Below are 16,930 nucleotides of genomic sequence, written 5' to 3' on the forward strand. Positions count from 1 at the left end.
TCTCCTCCCATTCCTCTTGCCCTGCAAACCCCCCACCTCCTCCTCCTCCTTATTCTGTCAAGTTGTCTGTCTCTCACACATTCTCCTCTCACCCCCCCCTCTCTCCAGTCACATCTCCTCTCTCTCTCTCTCTCTCTCTCTCTCTCTCTCTCTCTCTCTCTCTCTCTCTCTCTCTCTCTCTCTCTCTCTCCCTGCTTTCTCGTACCACCAGCCATCTCCCTCCCTTCTTGTTCCCTCCCCCCCCAGATTTTCTCCCCCTCCTCCTCCTCAGCTCCTCTCTCCCCACTGGGTCATCTCTGCTCCCTCTGCTTCCACCCTCTCTCTGCCCCGTCTTGTCTTCTCACCAACGCCTTCCATGTGCACACAGTCACACACACTCATGCAAGCAGACACACTCGTGCAAGGCACACACGCACACTCAGATACACCCCCACAGCCCCGCGCACACCCCTGGCCCCTCCCACTTCTCTTACTTCCTCCCCTCGCTCGCTCCTCCTCATCACTTACTCTCTCATCTATTTTTATTGTCTTCTTTAATCTCTACTTGTCCTTCTGGCTCCTATTTCCCTTTTCTTTGTCCTTTCTCTGCTTTTCCTACAGGTTTCCTCCTCCTCCTCCTCCTCCTCCAACTCTCAGTCTCTGTGTCTCTCGCCTGTGCTTTTGGAGGGTGGCAGAGAGAAAGAAAAAGGTCAGAGACAAAATAGTTTAAAAGTTTCATTTCAGAGCTGCCGGTCGAGGTTCCCGGATCCCTGAATTGGGACCAGAGAGGCTGCGCTGCCAGGGAGGAAGGAGGGAGGAGGAGGGAGAGAGGGGCGAGAGGAAGGGTTTGTCCCAGTGGTCTGGGGCGGGGGCAGTTGGGGGTCTCCTTTGCTGTCGCTGTTCCCCAAGGCGGCTTGTAGTAACCGTGGTCCTGGAGCTGCCCTCCAGCCGCCGCTGGATCAGGGTCTGCAAGGCCATCATGGGGGGTTACACGGAATCGGGTATTGTCCCACTTGCGGCCCCCCACCAGTCCCTCCCCCATCTGTCCCCCTCAGTCCCTCACCCTTCCTCTTCGCTCTCCCCCCTCCCCTTAGGTGTTTCCAGTCGCATCTCCTGCCCCCTGTTTCTCCCCAGACAACAACGACCCCGCCCTCCTGCCTCCATAGCCCTGTGCCCTCCCCCCCCACTCCCTCCCCAGAGGTCCCGTTCCCTCCGCCCGCTGGCCAGGGCTCCCCTGAAACACTCTCTCTCTCTCTCTCTCTCTCTCTCTCTCTCTCTCTCTCTCTCTCTCTCTCTCTCTCACTCTCGCCAGGGCGTGCCCTCTGTGGTGCCTATGACCTGCCCAGGTTGACCTGGGTCACCCTGTCCGCGCCCCTCCCCCTCTGCATCTCCTCCTCCTCCCCTGCCATCCCTCCTCTGCCCTCTTCCTTCTGCCCCTCCTCCCTCTGCTCCTCCTCCTCCCCTGCTCTCCCCCTCTGCTCCTGCTCCTCCCTGCCATCCCCCCTCTGCCCTCCCCCCTCTGCTCCTCCTCCTCCCTGCCCTCCCCCCTCTACTCCTCCTCCTCTCCTGCCATCCCCTCCTGCCCTCCTCCGTCTGCTCTTCCTCCCCTCCCCCTCCCCTGGCCCTCTTCCCTTGCTCCTCTTTTCCTTCCATTTCTCCCTCCCTCAGGCCTCCCTCCCTTCCTTGTGAGTCTGTCTTCCAGCACCTCCCTTTTCTTCTTTTTCTCCCCCCTCCCCCTGCTTCCACCTCTTCCTCATCCTCCTCATCCTCCTTGCTCTCCTAAGGCTCCTGTCATTATTCATTTCCCCTCACCTACTCCTCCTTTCTCAACACCATTCTTCTTGCTCCTCCTACTTTTTCTCCTTCTCCCCCTTCCTCCTCCTCTTCCTTGTCCTTCTTGTTCTCCATTTTCTCCTCCTCTTTCTTTTTAACGTTCTCCTCACTCTCCTCCTCCCCCTCTCTCTTCCTCTTCCTCCTCCCCCCATCATCCTTTCTCCTCCTCCTCCTCCTCCCTCCTCTTTGCCTCCCCCATCTTTCTCTTCAGCCTACTCCCTCAGAGCTCTCCTCTGCCCTGCTTCCCCTCCCTGTTGCTGCCTCCACAAGGTCCTCCTTCCTCCCTTTGCCCTTCTCACCTCTCCTTTGGTTTTCCTAGCTCTCTCCTCTCCCTCCCATGCTTCTCTCTCTCTCTCTCTCTCTCTCTCTCTCTCTCTCTCTCTCTCTCTCTCTCTCTCTCTCTCTGTCTCCCCCTTTCTCCTTTCTCTCTCCCTGTCTCTCTCTCTCCTCTCTCTGTATGTCTCTCTCCTCTCTCCCCATTCACTCTCTGTCTTCTCTCTCTCTCTCTCTCTCTGTCTCTCTCTCTCTCTCCAGCTTCCACCCACCCGGCTTTCCTTCCTCTCCCTTCATCCCAAATGTCGCTGGGGTGTTTCCGGTGGAGACTCTGCATTTGTCCTTGGCTGTGGAGCAGTCCCCCCAACTCACGTAGTAGCCCCATATGAAGGAGTACAGCCGGTTCTCTAAGCCGTCCTCTACAGACAGACGGACGCACAGAGCCCTGCGGGTGCCACCAGTTAAACTGTTTGCGCTGGGCTTCTGGCTGGAAGTTCAGTGGTTCCAACCCACCAGCCACCGTGTGGGGAAAAGAGGAGGATGTCTGTTCCCATCAAGAGTGGCAGCTTCAGAGACCAACAGCACAGTCCTACCTGCCCGCTAGGGGCGCTGCGGAGGCAGAAATGGACTGCCCGGAGTGGGTCCCCTTGGCGTTTCAGGGTGTGTGTGTGTGTGTGTGTGTGTGTGTGTGTGTGTGTGTGTGTGTGTGTGTGTACGCGCCCGTGTTTCCTCTCCCTCCCGACCTCCTTCTAGGCCTTCTTCCTCTTCTCTCTCTCCCTCTCCCTTGTCACCTTTATTTGCCTGTTTGTGCCCTCTCCCTGCCCTGCTTCCCGTCCTTTTCCACATCTCTCTCTCTCTCCCTTCTCTCTTCCTCCAGTTACTGTCTCTCACTCATTCATGGTCTCTCTCTCTCTCTCTCTCTCACACACACGCACACACCCCTTTCCCCTCGTTTAGTCACATTTCACTATACTTTGGGATTCCGTCGTCTGTTGGTTTGGGTTAGGATAAGATCATCTTCCTATAGAGACAAAGATGCAAACAATGCGTTGAGAGGAAGAGGAAGCCAGGGAAGACACTTCTGTCATGGAACCAGTAAGAGAACAGGCTCCCAGGGCACATTCAGGTCCCATCTACAGGGAGGGCCACTGGCCCAGTATGGTCCAGCACCCTCAAGATGACCATGGCCTCTCCCTGACGACGACGGGAAGGCTGTTGGGAACTCTCTCGCCCGTGGCTAGAGCGGATCTGCCAGTCTGAGGAGATACTCTGCGGAGGGGTCTGGGAACCCACCGTCCCCTGCCGCCTTCTCCAAACGGGGTGTTCATAACTCCCCTCATTTATCCTTTTTCCTTCTCCCCTTGGATGTCCCTCAGCATCTATCTTCACGCTCTCTCCTGTTTCCTCTCTCCCACTCCTCTCCTCTCACCCCATCTCTGCTCACCCTCCCTGTGCTCATACCTCTCCCTTCTCAATTCCCTCCCCTCCAGTGCCCTCTCACCCCTCCCTCGGCCTTTCTGCTCTCAGCTTCTCCCTCTCTGACGCCTTTCCCTCATTCTGCCTCACCCCTCTCCCAAAATATCTCTCTCTCTCTCTCTCTCTCTCTCTCTCTCTCTCTCTCTCTCTCTCTCTCTCTCTCCCTCCCTCCCTCCCTCCCTCCCTCTCCTGCTTCTGCCCATTCTCCTCTCTCCCTCTCAGTCTCCCCTCCACCCCCTTCCCTGTTTCCTTCACGCCCTCCCTGCTCCATCATGCTTGCCTCCATAAAGCCTTGGAAGCGCCCGTGATGGCGATGCTGCTGGGTGCTGCGACAGGGGGTCTCCGTGGCAATGCTGCTGGTTCTTAAACAACAGCAAAAACTTTATGGGTGCACGGTGGTTGTTAGGGTTTTCTCCAGCTGGCTTTCAGCCCCAAGCTCTTCGTGGCAGCTGAGGGGAAGCCAGATCATGGCTCCCTCAGGCCCCTTCCCCTTCTCTTGCTCACCCCCCCTCTTCTCAGAAGGGTCTGCTCTGTGCCCCCCCACCCCACTTCCTCTCCTCCCCATATGGCACCTCTTTCTTCCTCTCTTGTCTCTTCTCCTCTCTGTGCTCCCTTCCTCACCCTCTGTCTTCTCCCAGGGTTCTCCTGGCTCCACACCCTGGTCCTCCTGTCCTGGGGGAGACCCTACCACACCATGATACCCTCACGCCAAGGACTCTATGGGGCCTGTGAGCTCTGAGTTCCCCTCTCTGTTCTGCCTCCCCCTGGCTGACCTTGGTGCTCTGGGGTGAGCAGGTGCTAAGCACCAGGTGAAAGCCTGCCCCGGGGCCCCCAAGGCTTGGGGACCTGGGGATGGCTGGCCCAGGCTCCGCTGCCGAGCCACTGGCCACAAAGCAGGAGAACCATTATGACACCCAGTCTCTCCCTTTTCTGTCCGACCTGAACCCTGGACCCTGCCTGGAGGAATCAGTCCAGGAAGGAAGACCGCGGGGAACAGGCTCAGACCCTGTACGCGAACTCCCCACCATCACACAGCACGTAAGTGACACGGCTTCTTCTCAACCTGCTGATTCTTGTCCTCCTGTCTGGGCTCTAGGAAGGGGCTGCCTCCTTTATGTGGGGGCTCATCCTCTCCTCCCATCCCCGACACTCCACCATCTTCTTTTCCTCAGGCAGCGTGGAGACAGTCGGCACTGGGAGGACCCACCACCGGATTCCCATGTACAGACGAGGAAAGAGGCGCTCGTGTTCCTGCACACTGGCCTGTGCTATACGACCAGCACCATGAGAACCTGACTTTGCCCCCCAAGGACCACCAGGACCCCTGCAGGACCCTTCTCTCTCAAGAGAGGGACACATGCACAGCCACGAGGCCTGACCTCCCCAGGAGCTGTGGAAAGACTTCCCAGAGCAGATGACACTCTCTCCTGCCACCTGTTGGCAAAATACAGTCCTGCAACTCAGCTCTGTTAGGCACCCACAAAAACAAAATGTCTGGAGACGGGGGAGGGGGGTGTTGGGTGGAGGTACAGAGAGAATGTGTGAGATTCTGGAAAAGTAAGCAATTGCTACTCCTAGTAAAAATTCTACATCCCACCCAGCCTGCATCTTGGTTGCCAATTTAAGTGATTCTGTGGAAATATTCCCAAGGAAATGCCTTTTAAGCCCGCACAAGATGAACCCAAAAAATATATTGCTACAAAGTCATAGAGACCCAAACAGACTCACTGACCATTGAAGAGGCTCTATAATTAGCCCCTCGTCTCCATCATGGAAGCTGATGGATTAAATGCAGAGGCTTCCAGAAGGGCCTCCATCTAGGAGCACCCGCCTGGTCCTGTCCCATCCCCTACAACCGCTGTGTGTCAGCCCGTTGTGGCTGCCACGGTGCACACCCATCTCATCCAGGGGCTTCTCCACTGCCCCTCTCCATCACCAAGCATGATGTCCTTCCTCTGGTCTCACCTGAGGACCTGTCCAAAGCTACCTGGAACCGAGTCCCACTGGCCTCACTTCTAAAAGCAGGTGCTGCTAAAATCTCAGGACTGCTTTCCGTGAAAAAAAGTGAATGTGTGATGTCAAGAAATAGGTGATAAAATTAGCCCCCAATAAAATGATTAAAAAAGGAAATAGGTGATGTGGCTGGGAGGTGCCCTTGAGTCAATTCCAACTCACAGTGACCTGAGAGAGCCAGAGCCAGAATGGTCCCACGTGATTTTCATTGTTTAAATATCCTTTGTAATTTTTATCCTTTTTAAATTGTCTTTCTTTATTGTTCTCTGTCCATATGGTTTCCTTGGCTGTGGATATTCCTAAGTACAGATCACAGGGTGCTTCTCCCACAGAACTCGGACCACCCACATATCCATTAGCAGTAGACCTTCACCTAGTTACCTAAATGCCAATACTGACACCGGGGCGGGGAGAGGTGACTTCCTCACTGCCAGGTGCGGGTGCTATTGTGGTGGAAGACGGGAGAATGGAGGAAGGGGTATCCCTTCAGTGACCCCTGGCCTTGCCAGGTGCACTCACCTTGGAGACAAGTCAGAGGGTGAGGAGAAGGCCGAGGGGAGGGCCCAGGGTGGAAAGGGGGAGCGCTACTGAGGGCGGGACAGCAAGGGGAGGAGGGGGGGGCATGTCAGAGAAGAGAGGCAAGACAGCGAATTACTTTGAATTTCTTCCCTCCTCGTGGCAGTGAGCTTGTTTCGTTTGTATGGGTTCCCTTGCTTAGAGAGTAAATCAATTCCCTGTTTACTTAGCAGATCAAAAACAGAAGAAAAAAAAACCAAGAAAGAAAGAAAAAAAAGAAAGGAGCCGATACCAAGGGCTCAAGTAGAAAGAAAATGTTTTGGAAAGGTTGATGGCAACCTATGTACCAGTGTGCTCAATACAACTGAATGATGGATTGCTATAAGTTTGTAAGGGCCCTGCAAGTCAAATGATTAAAAAGAAAAACCAACAGAGGCAGGAGGGACAGAACTGTGTTGGGAAGGGGAGGTGGGTGAACAGTTAGACTGTGCTCTGACCGTTGTATTTGTTTCATTGATTCAGAGTTCCGGGGACTGAGAACCTAAGTCAATGTGGTAGTTACGTAATCTGTTGTCCATTTGAGAGGATTAAGAATGAAGGGTTGGAGTCTAGCCTGTCAATCAGGTTGCAGCTTGATGACCTCATTTGGAGGTCACTGGCCAATAAACACACGTGGGGTTAATTGAAGGGCGGAGGGATAAGTGGCTCGGTGAGCCTCGCCTTTCGAGTTCTTGAGTCTCTTGCTTTCTGATGGTCGGACCAGGGTACAGCTGCCTTAGCCAGTTCCCTGCTTCAGCTGGCAAGACTCACTTCCTGTGAGACATCCCTGAGGAGAAGCCACATGGACCTGCCCAGATGCAGCCCTGGGTGCTGGTGCAGCCATGTGGAGACCCCTGCCAGCACTGAGATGCTTACACACTCACTGATTCAGCTTTCTTCCTGCAGTCGGCATCATTGCATGTTTTGTGAGATAGAGGAGGACTTTTAGTGATTGGTGTTGGACATATGGGTTAATGTTGGACTTGTGGGCTTGGGCGGCACTGGGTTGGGATGTTTTCTTGATGTGCACTTACCCTTATAAAACTCTCACTTATACATGAGTTCCTGTGGATTTGTTTTGTTAAAGTACCCAGACTGACACAGGATTCAGAGTGAAGGGGTGTGGTTTAGCCTGTCAGTCAGGTCGCAGCTTGATGACCTCATTTAGAGGCGCTACAGGGATAAATAGCTCACTGGAGGTGGGACACAGGCTCCATCCCTGGGAGACATTCTCGAGGGTCGGAAGAGGACGTTATAGACTGGTATCAGACCTATGGGCTTGATCTGGACTGGGCTAGGACGTTTTCTTAATGTACGATTACGCTTTATAGAAAGCTTTTTCTTAAACACGTGTGCGTGTCTATGAATGTGTTTCTCTAGTCAACCCTGATAAAGTCACCATTAGGAATGGAGACACTGTGAGAAGTATATAACCAGGGTCCTGGAACCACCGTGCATGGAGAACATGGTGAACGAGTGCATGCTTTGCTACGTATGTTTCCCCCAAGAAGAAGGGGGGGGCGGGTAAATACATGGCTCACTTTAGTGCTTTATGGGCCCTCTTAGGGTGGCAGCAGGGGTGAGTGATCAATGAGACTGAGAAGGGATAGATGTGTCAGCCAGTGGCTGCCTGTGTTAGGTTGGTTGACTAGAGAAACAAATCGGTTGGCAATCGGCTTCATTATCTTTGAATTCCATTTTCTAAGAACTTTTGGACACTTACATGACTGAGTACAGATAACAGCAGGCAATGGCAATGTGGTAGCTATATTAACCCATGTCAAAGTGGAGGCTATCGAGTGAAGGGGTGGGGTCTAGCCTCCTTGTGGGCATGGTCTTCTAATGAGGATTCAGGAACTTCCTCCCTGGAGGCAGGACACACGCTCCCTTGGCTTCACCTTCCTGTTGGCAAGCCATGTGGCAGAGGCCTGTGCCAGCCCTGTGACGCTTCCACCGGCATTGGATCTGCAAGACTTTTCACCCACCGGCCTGAGATCTTCCTGCATTCGGCACGACTGCACACCAAACTTTTCTTTCTCGTCCGTCTTAGTCTAGAAGTTCCACTGAAACCATGGATACCATGCCAGCAACACGGTGGTGATCAGACTACGGGAGGTGGGGGGGGTGGGTGTCTTAAATCCCAGATCTGAGTGGCTGGGACTCTGTCCTGACGGGGGAAGGGGGCGTGGGGTGAGCCAGGGAGGGGTGGGATCATCACTAGTGAATGTCAGAAAGACCCCTCTGGGTCGGAGTGGGATTACACATGTGGTCAGTAGCAGAAAGCTGAGGCCAGAGTCCAGGTGGGAGAGGATGTGGGAGAGGGAGAGGGAGAGGATGAGGCTGAGGCTGGAGCCAGGGAAGCAAAGGTAGGTGAAGCAGGGGCGGCAAGATTGGAGAGCTGACAGGTGACCTCACTCACTGGAACCCTGGGGGAGCAGCAGGTCTGGGCAGGTGGGAGGCACTGAGGGTTTTGTTTTTTTTAAGGCACTGAGTTCTTTAGCGGAACTTAAGATACATGTGGGAACCAAGAAGCCCTGCTGGCGCTGTATAAGCAAATGGACTGCTTAACTTCAAGGTCGGTGGTTCAAACCCCAAAGTGACTCCCTAGGAGACAGAAGAGGCTATATGCCTGCGGAAAGATCTGCAGCCTCAGAAACCCCAGAGTCCAACCCCCTAAGCTTTGGAATGGGCTTGAATGGTAGAGGGGAGTTGGGGTCTCAGGACAGGAACCAGATGAGTCCCTGGACCTACAGTACAGGAAAGGGGTCTACACTGCAGTTGGGCTTGGGGATCACTGGTGAAGGCGGCACGTCTGGACCCTGAAGAGGCCACTCAGGCCCCTGGTCCTCCTACGGCCGTGTTTGAACCAACCCCAAGCCCGCAGTGACTTTGCTTTGGTGGTTCCCCTCCATGGGCGTCAGCTTCTAACCGGGGCGGAAGGAGGGTGGCTGGCATGCATCCTCAGTCAGCGGGGTGGCTGGCCGCCGTCTTAGTGGGGACTGGCTGGCTCCCAACCAAAATAATGCCCCAGCCCTCCAGCTAACATCTGATGCACCAGCAGCAGTTTCCTTTGGGCACTTAGGAGACTTCCTGAAATTGCTAGGCGCCTTGGGGAAGAAGGCAGATAGACAGACACACACATTTTTATTGCCTAAAGTAGTGGTGTATATTTGTGTCTTGTTTCCAATGCTAACTGCTGCAGTGAAGCGTGCCACACCAGGCCACCTCACCTTCGTACTCCAAGAGCAACTGGTGGGTTTGAACCACTGACCTTGAGTACTGGGTGGGGGGGCGGGGCTGTCAAAAAATACCTCCAGGACACCGCTCATGGCGGCACTTGCTTTATTAGGGTGGCCTGGAGCTGTACCCACTGCGTCTTCGCGGGTGGCCTGTATGGTCACCGTCTGCTTACAATGACTTCTGCGCAGGGTCAATTAAAATCAGGGAAAGCGGTGGGGGGGAAAGCGCTCAGCACCACGTGCCCCTCTAGGCTGATTTCGTATCCGAGCCCGGGGACCTGTAATTTATGCATGCAGTAGGCGATGTCTAGCTAGCCCTGCTCGGTAAGGCCACCTTTCGTCGTGTGTCCCAGAGAACCCACACGCGCCAGGGAGCAGCCACGGGCGACGTCGCGCCAAGTGTAAGCGCGTAAAAGGGGCGGCAGGAGGCACGCGGCGCAGCGGAGCATTAGCCGGCCGTCGGGATGGACTGCGCGCACGGGCCGCCGTATTGCACGGCCGTTGTGGCTGACGTAAAAACCATTGCGCGAAGCGGCACTTTACGGCGCCGGCCCGGTTTGAATAGGGCTTCCGATTCCTGTTCCGGAGCCAAATCCCAGAGGCTGGTACGAGGATGCTGGCCGGCGGCCACGGAAGTGAACAGTGGCGCTCAGTTGCTCCTGTTCTCGCTTTCAAAAAGGCCATTGTGTTCCGGGATGTCACGCATTTCCATATACCGTCTTTGTCCGAGTTTCCCAGCAGATTTTTAAAAAGAGATGGGGGAGGTGGGCAGGTTCCAGCGCAGGCCTGCAACTGCTGTGTCCTGAATCCGACCTTCCAGGGCCGCGGGGCTCAAAGCCAAAGGGGCCCTAGATCGCCATTTGGCCCTTGGGTGCCCTAGCTTTGTTTCATCTTCGGTATAGAGGTATTTCTTCATGCCCCCCTGCAGGCGGGGAACCCACACTGCTCCTCAAGCCTCGCCACGCCCCGCTGGGCAGACCAAGGTCAACCTGCCAGTCGGAAGGGACCTGAAGGAGACCCTGTGCCAGCCCCGGCTCCCCTTCGGGGGTAGGTTGACAAGGAGTGCATCCTCATCCGGGGTCAGCAAGGCAAAGGCCATTCTGGGGGACCACCTGTCCCAATAGGGCTGGCAGGGCAGCCCCTAGGGGAGACCACCGCGCCAAAGGCTGATTGCTGGGGAGAAGTCATGTCCTCCAAACTGCAGATGCACAAGCTGGGGTGTGAGGGGTCAGGGCCCTGTGGAGAAACCTGGCTTCTACTCTGTGGGGAACAGCCATCGAGGGCCGGGGGCAGCAGGTGGACACATGCCAACACAGAAGAGCCCCGATGGCAGCCACCTCTCTGCCTCTACAGGGACACAAGCTGGTGAGGGGACACGTGGCCTGGCAGGTCCTGTGGCTGACCAGAGCTAACAGAGGAGGATGGGAGAACCAGGGGTACAAATACTTAGGGTGACCTCTGGGCAGGAGGGGCATGCCCTGGAAAGGACAAGGGCATTGACCTAGGACAACTCAGCCCCTCAGCGGCCCCCACCCCCACCACCACCCCCGCTCTGGCCCCCGCCTTGGCCGCCGGCATCCGGTGCTCCAGACATCATGAGGAACAGCACGAAGGGAATGATGTACATCCACTGCGGGGCAGAGATGGGGTGGGGAGACCAGAGTCAGCGCCCAGTCTGATCCACCCGGCCCGGGGCAGGGGGCAGGGGCTGGGGGATGTGCGAGGAAGACCGCGTGAGGGGGCCCAGGTCCCCTATGTCACTACAGGCAGGGTGGGGTGTGGGAGGGTACGGATCCTCACTCAGGCCTCCTGCGGTGGCGGTACTGGCCCCGGGGCAGCAGGACGTAGGGCTGTGAGCAACACAGCACCCCCCAGGATGAGGTGCCACTGAGGAGGGAGGGGACAGGTCAAGGTGGCCTCAGGGCCCGTGGCCACTGGTTGGGAAGGGGACCCTCAGGCAAGGCCATGGCCTCCCTGGGCCTCAGTTTCCCTGAGTGGGCTACTCCTGCTGTCCTGAGTTCAACACCCAGTGGGGAGGGGGGACAACTTCCATCCTGGGCTTGGGGCCTCGCACCCCACCCTTGCCCACTGCCTGCTGCTGGCGCACTGGCCATCTCACTCGCCCTGACCACAGCCTGCACTGTCTCCACGCTGTGGGGACCAGCGACGTGGGCTGGACTGGCCACTCCTGCCCCATCTGCCCTCCTCCCTACCAGCCCTCTGCCACTGCCCCAAAATGCCCTCCACGGAGCCTGCACCCTGTCCCCTCTGCTCTCCAGCTGCCTACCATCCTGTCGTGGCCCCCCCATTCCTTGCTGACGCCTCCACACCTGCTTCAAATCTCACCCCCTCCTCCACATTCCCTCAGTGCAGGTTTCCCTGGCCTCCAGACAGTGGCCCTCAGAGTATGGGAGGGACTGAGGAGCCCCCTACTCAAAAGGCCTGGACGCTGTGGCAGGCAGGGGGAAGCCCCAGCCTGGGGAGGGGAGGGGAGGGCAGGGCTCCAGCACTCACATATTTAGCGAAAAAGGACTTCTGTTCCTGGGGGTTCTTGGCCCTCTGGGCCTGCTCCATCTCCAGGCGCTCAATGAAGGCCGCCGTCTCAGGGCTGGGGGAGCGAGAGAGGGGCAGGGAGGGGTGAGGGTGGCAGCAGCAGCAGGACGGGTGCTCATGGGCCAGGAGGGGGCTGTGGCTGGCAGGAGCCCAAAGTGGAGGGGTGGTAGGGGCAACAGGTAGAGGGGTTCGGGGCAGGAGACCGTGACCCACAAGCAAAGATGAGCAAAGGGAGGGAGGCGGCAGTAGCAGCAGGGGTGTGGCGCACTCACCCCGGGGCTGTGGCCGGTGGCTGCAGCTGCACTGTAGTGTTGAACAGCTCCAAGTCCACGTCCTCCACCTCATGGCCGCGGCAGCCCCCAGGCTGCGTCACCACAGACACACCCACCACATTGCCGGCAATGTCCACGTGCAAGGTCAGCTGATCTGAGAGGTGAGACTCCACCAGGGAGCACTATGCGGTGGGGAGGGCAAGGTGTCAAGGGGCGGCTGCCTGGGCTGTCCCCTCCCCAGGGCCTCCCTAAGTGACTTGCTTCCCCCAGCCTTCAAGAGGGGGGCTGGGAGCAGGGGGCTTGGTCAGCATCAACTTACCGCAGGGACAAAGGAGGAGACGTGGCCACCAGCCTCCAGGCCTTCAGTGGCGCCCGGACGCCGTGGGACTCGCAGCCGGTAGAGGCCATTCACGGCCGCCACATCCTGCAGGGAGGACAGAGAAGGCAGTGGCAGTGAGGCATGGGATCCCCTGCAGAAAAGCCCACCTGGATCTCTCCCAACTTGTGCCCCTCTCCCTCTGCCCCAGCAGCCTGAGTGGCCCAGGGCTCTGGGGGTGGCCTGGCCATTGGGTGACAAGCCACCCAGCAGCGAGCAGAGCCCAACAGTGGAATGAGGCAGTCTGGGGACACCCCGTGTGCCTGGATCCAGCTGCACCTGACACCAGCCCTGCACCTGAACTCAAGGACAAAGGCCAGGAGATTCTCCACTTAAAAAACTGCTGGCACAAATGTCACAGCCCAAACCCTCCCACCCAAGTCTCCTGCCTCCTCTGCTGCTAGCTGCCTGTGGCCCACAAGGGGGTGAGGGGAGGGGAGCAGACAGCTCTGGGTGCCTTCCCTAGAAGATGATGGGCCCTAACTGTGCTGCCTCTGAGGAACCAACTGGAGCCCCTACGCCTTCTTGCATCACTCTGGGATAGGGTGGGGGTGGGCCTGGGAAGGGGAAGGCCACTGACTGACTTGAGAAGATGGAGACTGGGGGCAGCAGGGACGGCACCCCGAAGGTGGCTGGGAGCATTACGGAGGTAGTTTGGTTCCTGCAGGGGAGCACTGGGCAGAGAGGGATGAGGGGGCTGCTGGGAGAGCCGGCTGGATGCCCCCACCCCCAGCACAGGCTCCACTCACCCTCAGGCGGCTCCGCTCCTCCTCGCTGAGTTGCCGCTGTGACAAGGACAGGGAGCCGTCTTGCTGGTTCCAGAGCAGCGAGCCCCGCTTCCGGAAGTGCATGCTGTCATCTGTGGAGAGCAGGGGGTTAGCCCCGCCTCCACAGCATCCCAGGAGGTAGTGGGCAGGAGCCCTGGATTCCAACTGTGGCTAGAGCCCCCTCCCCGCATTCAGAGTTTCTGTTACCTACCTCCAATTCAGCTGACCCCAGCTGACCCCAGCAGGTACCTGAGCTTGGAGCCCCTCAGTCTTGCCCCATCCAGATCCAGTCCCAGTCCCAGTCCCGGCCCCGGTCCCGGCCCCAGCCCCAGCCCAGGGATATCTTCCCCAGCTGCAAAATATGGACAGGGTTATGAGCCAGGAATGCTGGGCTGCCTGGCTATCTCCCTGCCTGTTCGTTCCTGGCAGATTTCAGGGTCCAACTTGGCAGGTCTGGGGAGGGCGGAGCGTCTGTGTTTTTAACAAGTGCCCCAGCTTTGGGCCGCGGAGAGAGACAGCCAGCCCACACTTTACATCCCAAGCCACCGATGTAAAGCAAAACTCTTGAGAAATCAGGTCACCCATAATGTTTTCCCTCTCTCTGTTCTTACACAAGTGGCAGTCACACAATACTGTCGCCATGGTGGCATAGTGGTTACATGTGGAGCATGTTAAGCAGTTCAAAACCACCAGTCGCTCCAAGGGAGAAGGATGAGGCTATCTGTCTCACCAGGATTCAGTCTTGGAAACCCACAGGAGCAGTTCTACCCTGTCCTAGAAGTTATAATTGATGGTTGAGTTTGGTTTTGAACCATCTGTTAAAGGAGGTGTGGTAGTGACACAATTTCATGCCAACTTGATACAAGAATGAAGGGGTGGAGTCTAGCCTGTCAATCAGGCCACAGCCTGATTGATCCCTCCTTGTGGGCATGGCCTTCTCATGAGGATTCTGAGCTGGAATCGGAGACACACTCTCTCTGTTACATATTCCTGTTGATGAGCCACCTGGAACTTTGCTGATGGCACCCAGCACCCTGGAGCTGGAGGAGCCACGTGGAGACCCGCACCAGCACTGAGATGCTTCCACCGCCACTGGATCCACCACTAGCCTGTGACCTTTCTGGATTCGGCATCATGGCATGTGCTGCCTGAGTCTCAAGAGGAATTCATGGGCTAATATTGAACTTATGGACTTGATCTGGACCGGGAATGTTTTATTGATGCATAATTGTTTCTTGATATAAAGTTCTCTCTTACACATTATGAGTGTCTCTGGATTTGTGTCTCTAGTCAACGCATACTAACACAGGTGACTTGGTGGCACTGTGGGTTAAGCATTGGGCCACGGCAGGTGGAATCCACCAGCCGCTGAAAGGAAAAAGATGAGGCCGTCCAGTCTGCTCCCCCGTGGATATACAGCCTTAGTAATGCCATGGGGCACTCCTCTGTCCCATACAGCTGCTACGAGTTGGAACTGACTTGGTAGCAGGTTTACACAGTGGGCTGCTTAACCGCAAGGTCAGTAGTTCAAAATCACCAGCTGCGCAGCAGGAGAGAGGAGGCTTTCAACTCCCAGGAAAAGAGTTACCGGTTCTGAATCCCACAGGGGCAGTTCTACTCTGTCCTGCCGGGTCCCTCTAAGTCAGACCTGGACCCCACGGTAGGGAGTTTGAGGTGAGCACTGGGAACAGGTCGGAAATCTTGCGAGAGCACCCCAAGGGAAAACAGGGGCAGGAAGTTGGCACGCGCTGCTGACAAATGGTGCCAACAGACTTGCTGAAGGTGGACTTGTCACAGACCTATGCGTGAACCACACGGCAAGTAGCCAGGGAGGGCAGTGGCCCTGCCTGCGGTCACTCTGCCAGCTCGGGCCATCCCGTGGCCTGTAAGCTAAACTTTGGAACCTGTCCCATCTCCTGGTCGGGTGTGAAGGGGCCACCTTCACCCCTCTACACCACCTGCCTGCTGCAAGGGCCCGCGGTCTGTCCCCACCGCCGCTGGCCACTGCAGGGCAGGGCACCACTCCACAGAGTGGGCTCTGCCTGCTGCCTGTGGACTCCAGGAATCCTCTGAGGCCGTTCTGACTCCCCAGCGACTCTACGGGGCAGAGCAGGAGCCCCCCGACCCCGGGTGGGGGGTGGGGCAAGGATGTAGCCAACGCTCCTTAGGAGGATGACCAGCTACGATTTTGGATTCTCACGCTATAGAGGGAGTTCATGCCTGGCGACACAGAGGGTCGGCAAAAATGAGCAAGACCACCCGTCCACTAGAGGAGTGGACACAGTGGGCAGATAGCACAGGACACGGCGGTGTTGCCTTCCGTTGTACACGGAGCCGCTGAGATCCCGGAAGCAAACATCTTTCTTCTGCAGAGCGGCGCGGCTGGAGAGTTCGAACTGGTGACCTTGTGGTTAGCAGCCGAGCACTAAGCCACTCAGCCACCGGGGCTTCTCTAACAAGACAAGGGGCAATGAGCCCCGGGGGGGCCCCTGAGGGTGGGTGGTGGGGATGTTGCGGGGCTCACCGATCTCAAAGGAGTGTTCCAGCAGCAGCCCCACTGTGCCGCAGCCCTCGCCTTCTCGGCCCTCCGCCCCCGCCTGCAAGAGAGAGGGGTCTGGGTGGGGATCCTGAGCCCATCGAGCCCCGGGGGAGGGGTCGGGGGGGGGCCATGGGTCAAGGAGCTGCCAGGCCCAGGATTTCACTGGAAGTTGCCATCATGAATATGGATGGATTCCCAGACCTTCATTTCACACAGGCCAAGGAGCGCAGGGTCAGCCTCACCCCTAAACGTTCTAGAGTTCAAGGGCGTCCGCTGTGTTTCCACGGTAATGGTCCCAATTAAACAGCGAACAGCCAGAACCCCGCCCCCTCATGCATATTCAAGTCCAGCACCTACCCTTTCACTAACTGTCCGCTTTTCTCCTGCTTAGGAACCCATCACCTCAAGACTCCGCCCCTCGCGCATATTCATGATCACGACTCTGCCCCGCCCTCATGAATAATTCCTGATCCACCATTCACCAATCCTGAGCGCTTATCAAGCTCTCTGCAGCCTGATTGGCCAAGCTTCCAACCGGGCCACACCTGTCATGCATATTCACGAACTAAGGAGCACGACGTTCGTCGCCCGGTTCCCCGCCCCCACTTTGCCCCCCAATCTTTGCCTTCTGGGGTTTCACTGGACGGGACGCGCAGGCGCCAAGAGCCCCTCCGTACCCCGCTCCTCCTGCATGTCCCAGAGGTAGAGGCCTCCTAACGTTCCTCTCAGCCGTCACTCGCGCGCATGCGCAGTCTCCTTTCCACATTACCTGCGCTCAGCGCCCACCTGTGCGCAGCCACTGAGAACTCACCCCCCGACTCACGGCCCCGGCCCGACAGCCGCTGCCTCGGGCTCGGCTGGGCGCGGCCGCCGCCATCAGCAGGAGCAGGAGCAGCCTAGTGGTCCGAGCGCCGGCCGCCGCCATCTCGGCGCGCTCCCTCCTGTCAAAGGGCCGGCACCAGCGGAGCGCCGCGGAGCACGCCGGGAGGAACGCCTCGCGGCCCGCCGCCCGTGCGCCTGCGCCGGATCTGCGCGCCTGCGCACTGACGCCGACC

At 57.4% G+C, this 16,930-nt stretch overlaps 1 protein-coding gene across 2 annotated transcripts; it reads right to left on the bottom strand.

Moving 5' to 3' along the window:
- Positions 1-9,454: 9,454 nt before the first annotated feature.
- On the bottom strand, positions 9,455-16,852 carry EMC10 (ER membrane protein complex subunit 10). Of its 2 annotated transcripts, none has more exons than XM_075537992.1 (7): positions 16,687-16,851; positions 15,861-15,933; positions 13,319-13,428; positions 12,513-12,617; positions 12,194-12,375; positions 11,883-11,976; positions 9,455-10,998 (listed from the first exon to the last, which is right to left on the bottom strand). In XM_075537992.1, exons 1-7 carry the CDS (start codon positions 16,798-16,800, stop codon positions 10,888-10,890), a joined length of 789 nt encoding a protein of 262 aa, XP_075394107.1. In that variant the 5' UTR covers positions 16,801-16,851; the 3' UTR covers positions 9,455-10,887. The 2 variants fall into 2 exon arrangements, with proteins under 2 accessions (XP_075394107.1, XP_075394108.1); XM_075537993.1 differs by lacking the exon at positions 9,455-10,998 and adding an exon at positions 11,123-11,255 and having other exon boundaries at positions 16,687-16,852.
- Between the last annotated feature and the right edge of the window lie 78 nt (positions 16,853-16,930).

This window comes from Tenrec ecaudatus, chromosome 18, assembly GCF_050624435.1.
Source record: "Tenrec ecaudatus isolate mTenEca1 chromosome 18, mTenEca1.hap1, whole genome shotgun sequence".
In the NCBI taxonomy this organism is placed as follows: domain Eukaryota; kingdom Metazoa; phylum Chordata; class Mammalia; order Afrosoricida; family Tenrecidae; genus Tenrec; species Tenrec ecaudatus.